General features: G+C 43.0%; 1 protein-coding gene across 5 annotated transcripts in view; it reads right to left on the bottom strand.

The window, feature by feature from the left end:
• MYO5A (myosin VA) overlaps positions 1–7528 on the bottom strand; it is a 188133-nt gene extending 180605 nt beyond the window's left edge. For all 5 annotated transcript variants that reach the window (XM_049613638.1, XM_049613641.1, XM_049613640.1 and 2 more), the window contains exon 1: positions 7405–7528. In XM_049613638.1, the coding sequence (XP_049469595.1) occupies positions 7405–7431 (27 nt within the window). In that variant the 5' untranslated portion in view covers positions 7432–7528. The remainder of the gene's footprint in view (positions 1–7404) is intronic.
• Positions 7529–7581: the final 53 nt, after the last annotated feature.

Below are 7581 nucleotides of genomic sequence, written 5' to 3' on the forward strand. Positions count from 1 at the left end.
TGGCCTGAGATGAGCAGGACTTGACTATGCATAGTATTTTTCCTCCACTGCCTACACAGCAGAGTGGAACGAGAGGGCACATGACCCCTAGCAAGGGCAACCAGGATTCTTCTACCAGACTCTCTTCCTCCAGGCCCAGAGCTGGAAGATCATGTGGTCGGCAGGTGCCACTGACCATCTTTTTCATCATGAAAAGAGCTGTCATGTGGATGAAACCAATGGTAGACAGCATAATCTGACATGAAAGTCAGTGACAGAGAGCCCAAGAGACCACATTCTAGCTTTGAATCCATGGACCTGGGTGTTCAGGTCATAGAAGCAAATAAAATCTTTTTTGGCTTTGAGTCATGTTTCTGTTACTTCCAACTAAAACAGCTCTGGCTGGTAAACTGTTTAACACTGTCAAAGAGATGTTTGTTAAGTCAGTATCTCAGAACTATGATGTATGAATTATCCAGACCCTTTTTATTTATCTACTACATACTAGCTGCCATCATAACTTGAGGTAATAAGTTTCATAAATGTAAACATAATGTTTAAAGCAGAAATTCATTTTACAATGTTTATTTTTGAGAAAGAGAGAGACAGAATGAGAGCAGGGGAGAGGCAGAGAGAGAGGGAGACACAGAATCCAAAGCAGGCTCCAGGCTACGAGGTGTCAGCACAGAGCTCAACATGGGACCCAAACCCACAAACCGTGAGACCATGACCTGAGCCAAAGTCGGATGCTTAACTGACTGTTACCCAGGCACCCCCAAGTAGAAATTCATTTTAAATAACATATTTATTTATTTCAAGATCTAACAAGAATCCCTGAGATTTGATGTTATAAAACTTCTATTATTCTTGATGTTAAATACTTCATCATTTTCCACCTTCACCTTTCTAAGTTAAGGAGTTCTGCCTTTCTAATCTACCTTCTTTATTGCCATAATCATTTTACTTCTCCCATTCTGAAACTCCTCTAGTTTCCGTGTGTTTTTACAAAGAAGTAGAAACCCCAAACATACACACAGGATTCCTGGCCAGGAAAATGCAAGTTTCTGTATGAGTGACTAAGGAGAGACAAAACTTGTCTTTTTAGTGCCCGGCCTCCCTCCAGTTCAGCACTGTGAACACAACAACATGTTCACAACACAGCAGCACATCAGGCCAAAGGAGGTAGACAGATGGTCCTCGTGAACACTTAGAAGTGGACAATGTACTTCTCCCTTGATTTCAACCAAGTTTGGAGTCTTTATTTTGAAGTCAAAACATAATCACACCATCCCCAAGTTCCACAACCGGCAAAAACCTCTATGGTACAAGGAGCTGTTTAATACTAATGGCTGCTGGTTTAGGAGACTTCCAGCTGAGGAGGGCTTAGAAAAGAAATGGAGAAGGTCCGAGGCATGAAGAAGCCAGGGATAAGTTTCTGCAGTTTAAAAATCTGTATCACCACAAACCCAGACTGGCATTACAACCAAGGTAGATGGAACAGGACAACTGTTAAAAGGCAAAAGTGACCAACGGGCATTTTAGCACACTAAGGACCTAAGGACTCAAGGCATCAAAGGCAGACCCTATCAATAAAGGTAAAGGGGTAAGTGTGTGAAGGAAAAATTAAATAAATCACCTAAAATCCTTTTCGATCCACTCCCACCTCCCACTGTGAATGAAACTCCACAGAAGTGACACCTCGGTTCAGGCCTCTAGAGTAAGTATCTCTCTATTGGTTGGGCTAACGTGAAACCATAACATACATTTTGAAAACAAACAACTCTTCCTGCTGCCCCACTGGGCAAGCACAACTCCAGTAAATAGGAGTTCATTTAAAAAATTATCCTTTTAGCCACAAAGAATTAACTGGGGAAGAAAAGAAGCTTAACACAAGGAACTTTTGAGGATGATGAAAATGTTCTATATCTTGTTTTTGGTAGTGGTTACATGACAGAACATATCTGTCAAACTCACTAAACTGTACATTTAAAATGAGTGAATTTTATTACATATAAATTATACCTCACTAAAGTTGTTGGAAAGAGAGACAGAAAGGCAGGTGCTGGAAGGAAAGGAGAGGACAAACTCCCCAGGGAGATAAATGGACAAAGTCTGGGATGACTCTGTGGGAAGGAGACCTGTCAGTCAGGTGGAATGGGAGGAGTGGGGTTGCCCACATGATACTTTACCGAGGGCCAGGCCTTATTACATAGAAACTCCTGGCTAGGAGTTTCAACTTTTCACAAGACCTTATACTTCATTAGGAATTGCCTAAGTAGAGATGAATACATCAAACTCTATCCTCCAGTGGGCCATGTGCCCCTACATTCTCCCTATGGAGGCAAAATCCATTATAAAGTAAAAAACTAAGAAGCTATATTACCTTTGGAGACAAGATGTAAGGAAAGAGGGTTTGCCTGTCCTCTCCCACACTTTCTTATAGTGCACCTCCACCGTGCCCCAACCCTTTGGAGGTAATGGTTAAATCCCAGAAACCCCATTCATAGACCTTCCTCCAGTATTCCCCTACTTTGAACTGCTAAAAGCACCAGATAGATTTGAAATGTTCATCTGGCAGTAGCAACTCTCATTAAAATGAGAATTCCTTTGTACTCTTTTAGCCACTGGGCAATACACCAAACTTTCACACTTGAAGAGACAGTAACAAATTTCAAGAGGAAATCATGAGCTTTCTGCTGTGCTCAAGCAGTCTGAAGAAGTATTTCTTAGTAGCTTACAGGCTACATGGAGTCTGCAAAACTCCATGACATAATGGGAATTAATTTCCAGTTTCCAAATCTAGAGCTACTGGTGTGAACTTATGCTGTTCCCTCTCCTTCCCTTCCTGTACCTAATCCATCACAGACACCTGCCTCTCAGCTTTGTCCTTTTCTCATATAACTTCTGCCTGTGCCTCAGTCTACCAGAGCTTCATCACTTCCTATTTTGTTTCCTACAACGGTTTTTTTTGGTGGGGTTTTGTTTTTTGTTTTTTGTTTTTTTTTTTTGTTTTTTTTTTTTGTTTCCCTGGCTCCCAGCTCTCCACGCTATTACTCATCCTGTTCAACATGCCTGGAAATGTGCTTACTTGTTTAACCACTTCTTTGTACCCTGCTCCATTCCTACAAGTGAACTAATCATCTCAAACTATCATTTAGAGTCTGTTTCCCTGCCATTAGAGACATCGGGAGGAAATATAGATGGAAGGGGCAGGACAGGATACTTGAGGAAATCGAATGTATTTGCTAAATCCTATATCAGGCACATGATGAGACATGAGGTTTCTGTCCTGCTTTAAGATGCTGAAAGTACTCTGAGAAATGTAATTTCAACACCCAAATATTAGAATTTCCAGAATTGATGGTAGGGGGAAAATGGCATAGAATATAAAACAGGAACTATCCCAGAAAAAAATCTAGGCCATGTGGCTTCAGTAGGTATGAAGAAATATAGTGGGAAAGGAAGATTACAGATATACAATCTATTGGCCTAAATTGTAGTTTCATCTAGGAAAGTTTATGTTGCTTCTCTAGTAGGGGCTTTAGTTTTTGTACTGTTACAAAACTCAGCATCCTGATACACAATGGGACTCCTAATTAAACAACTTCAGGTAATCTTGGGCATTCTAGGGCATTTATGGTGTTATCCATGATGTTTGGAAAGCTCATGTGAGGAGGACTACCATGACATTTTACTGCTGCTGGTGATCTATCCAGGCCTAATTAATAAACTCTGCTCCACAAATGCTGAATCCTTCGAAGTTACTGAAAGCATCTATGGGTGACATTATGATTCAAATATCCACTGGCAAGTCAAGACTAGTAAATATTTTCAAAATCAGAAAGCAATGAGATATCATAGCCACCTTTAATTCTTTTGGGAACAAGCCAGGTGGATCTAAACACAAACTGACCCACAACTGTGATTATACTAAATATCTCTGAATTATACACTTTTATTTTTTTGAGAGAGAGTACACACACACAAACACACAAGAGGGGCAGAGGGAGAAGGAGAGAGAGAATTTTAATCAGGCTCCACAGAGGGTGATGCAGGGCTCCATCCTGTGACCCTGCAATTATGACCTGAGCAGAAATCAAGAGTCGGATGCTCAACCGACTGAGCCACCCAGGCGGCCCCTGAATTGCAGACTTTATTTTTTTTTAATGTTTATTTATTTATTTTGAGAGAGAGAACGTGAAAGCTTTTTGTTTTTTGGGTTTTTTTTTAATGCTTACTTATTTAAGAAATGTACACTTTAGGGGCACCTGGGTGGCTCAGTTGGTTAAGCATCCGACTTCAGCTCAGGTCATGATCTCACCATCTGTGAGTTCGAACCCCACGTGGGTTCTGTGCTGACAGCTCAGAACCTGGCACCTGCTTTGGATTCTGTTTCTGCCTCTCTCTTGGCCCCTCCCCTGCTCGCTTACTCTCTCAAAAAATAAATAAACATTAAAAAAAATTAAAAAAAAGAATCGTACACTTTAAATTGGGAGTTGCATGGTATGTAAATTATATCTCAATAAAGCCTTTATTTTAAAAACCAACAAACAGGGGCGCCTGGGTGGCTCAGTCAGTTAAGCATCTGACTCTTGATTTTGGCTCAGGTCATGATCTCATGGGTTGTGGGCTGAAGCCCTGAGTCGGGCTCTGTGCTGCCAGCGAAGCCTGCTTGGGATTCTCTCTCCTTCTCTCTCTCTGCCCCTGCCCCTGTGCTTCCTCTCTCTCTCTCTCTCTCTCTCTCTCTCTCTCAGAATAAACTTAAAAATAAAATAAAATAAAATAAAAACATTTTAACCAAAATGTTGGTTTCCAGAAATGTTATATCCTGGGAATCTAGCTATTGTCCTTAAAATGTTTATGCTGCTGGAAAAATTTACAAAATGGAAGCCCTGATAACTTACTATGAGAAAACCATTATCATTTTAGCTACAAAGAATAAACTGAATGATCTCTTGCCTTTCACTGTTATGGGAGCTGATATGTATCACATATCAAAATCTGCCTTTAAACTCTGAATGACATTTTTTAAAAAGGCACTTTTCAGATTTAACCACTACATTGAATACCATAATTATGGCACGTCACTAATACATCTTTCCTTATAATCTACTCCAGAACTTCCTTCCCTATAATCCTCTGTGAGGGAAAAATCCTTGTGTTTATCCATTGATTTAACCTCTAATGATTTCCCTCTTCCTCTAATAATCACTACCCAAGCTTCTATCTCTAGAATCATCCAACCTTCCCCACGTCCCAACCCATTCCCTAATTTCTACTAATAAATACCACACCAGCTGTCTCCCTGCTATGGAGGTAACAACAGGTTATTTATGCTCCTGGATATTCAAAGTAGGTCAAGAATATAGGAAACAGACTGTGAGCCCTGTGTGGGAAAGGGCTGTGTCTTGTTCATTGTTAGAACCTCTCAATATTAAATAAAGTACCTGGCACCCAAGAGGTGCTCAATAAATATTCTGGCCCACCATTAAGCTAAGGCCCATTCACAAAAAGAATTAACCAACAAATAGCCAAGTGAGGAGATTATACTTAGGCATAAATGTATTTAGAAGGCAATTTAAGCTCAACTCACTTTTGATGTCTAAACCAGTCTGTCTTTACAATGCCTAAAAGCCAAATTTTAACAGTGTGTGATGAAGCTATGACCAAAACTCAAATCCTTGCAATTTAAAAATCACAGTATTTTAAAAAAATTTTTTTCTTCAAAATTATCTTGGGAGAAAAAAAGCTGATTTAACACCAAGAGCAATTTATTATCCAGTCTCTAGTTAAGCAGCCCACAATTAGGCAGCTCACTGATGGACTCCTCACCACAGTGAAGAGTAGAGGGCTATACAAAGGAACTAAGGAATGTTTACAGACCTGTATCTCTTCATGGCACTTCTCAGTACCTACCCTCATATGTTCATTATGAGGAATAAACGAGTTAATATTTGTAAAGCACTTAGAGCAGTACCTGGCACATAGTTAGCACTGGATCAATGTTTATTAATAAAGTAACCGAATCAGTTCCTAATTGCATTCATTCATACATTAGAGGCCTACAATGCCTAAGAAAATTACCAGGTTTAGAGAGAAGTTCCTACTGTGAAGTCTTTAAATGTATGACTGGAAAAAAAGGGGACCTAGAGAGTGTTTCAAGCAAACTCCTCATTTCATGGTTGAAGAAATTAATCATATACCTCATATTTGTTGAGAAATTCACAGGCTGCAAAAGCTTTCCCATCTATTACTAGGTCTGATCTCACAACAGCCTTGTAAGAGATGTCGGGCAGGTATAATTAACTCCATTTACAGATATGAGACAACCAAACAAAAGAAGTTAAGTGACTTGCCCAAGGTCACACGGTAAGTGAAAAGGCCTGGGCCAGAATCCAGGTCTCTTGATGGTGGGTCCAGACTTCTATAACATGCTGCAACTTTGGTCCTGGGTTTACATTGGGTCACATTTGGAAGCAATGATTCTAAGATCCTAAATGGAGATTCTGCCACAAACGTGAAGTTGAAAAGTTAAGGCAATTCTGTTAACTGGAATTAAGGATAATTAACAGTTAGCAAAACACCTACGTACACTGGAGTTATAGTATAAAATGCCATGACTACATACATTCACAAAGCACCACACCGCCTAAGACAAATTTTCATAAGTGTTCAAAGGGGCAGTTTTCCAAAATATGCCATTCATAGATTACCAGACCCGGAGAATACTGATGTCAGTGTAAGAAAGAAAAGGCTGCCTCTTTCCTTAAGGCTCGCCCCTGAGGATGGTGAAGCCATGGAGCATAACAAGGCTCTAAGGGATTCACGTAGGTAGCAAACTCCCAGGGACAAATGAGAGCCGAGCATCCGAGCCCATGAATCATCTCGCATTTATCCGGCTGCATCTTCAAGGGCTCACCACCCCCAGGGAAGCAATGTGAAACCCGGCTTCAGGGGTGAAAAATCGACTGGCGACCGTGTTTGCAGGACTCCAAATAATCTCACAGAAAGGCTGGCTGGCGGTAGAAGTGGCACCGCATACCAACACAAGACGTTATTTTAAGCGCCTGTCCCCAAGGGAGGGACCATCTGATCCACCCGATCAAGCATCTCCCGCAACCAGGCGTTTTCCGAAACCAAACCGGCGGGCAGGGCAATCCTGGCGGCGGCCCCCCCTTTCCAATCAGAAACACGCTGAGCACCCAGCCCAGGAAGCGTGGCAGGGGCCAGAGAGACCCCCAAGGCAGGCCTGCGCCCCGAGCGCCCGAAAGAGGAAGGCGCCTCTGCGGCAGGCGGGCCGGGCCGGGGGTTTTGAAATGATCGGGAAGGGGTGGTGCAGCCGCGCCGGCCCCCGCGCCCCCGCCCCTCCCTAGCCCCACAGCGGGCGGTGCCGGGCCGCGCGGCCCCCTCCCCGCGGCGCCTCACCTTTGTGTAGAGCTCGGACGCTGCCATGGCGGGGCCCCGCGGCACCGACGCCCCCCGCCTGAGCGGAGGCCGCACCTCGCCTGGGCGGCCGCCCGCGCCAACTAGGAAGCGCCCAGGCAGCCGCCGGCTGCGCGCGGGGCAGGGCCGGGCGGGGCGGGCAGCGGCGGGCGGGGCGGG

Source organism: Panthera uncia, assembly GCF_023721935.1.
Source record: "Panthera uncia isolate 11264 chromosome B3 unlocalized genomic scaffold, Puncia_PCG_1.0 HiC_scaffold_1, whole genome shotgun sequence".
In the NCBI taxonomy this organism is placed as follows: Eukaryota; Metazoa; Chordata; class Mammalia; order Carnivora; family Felidae; genus Panthera; species Panthera uncia.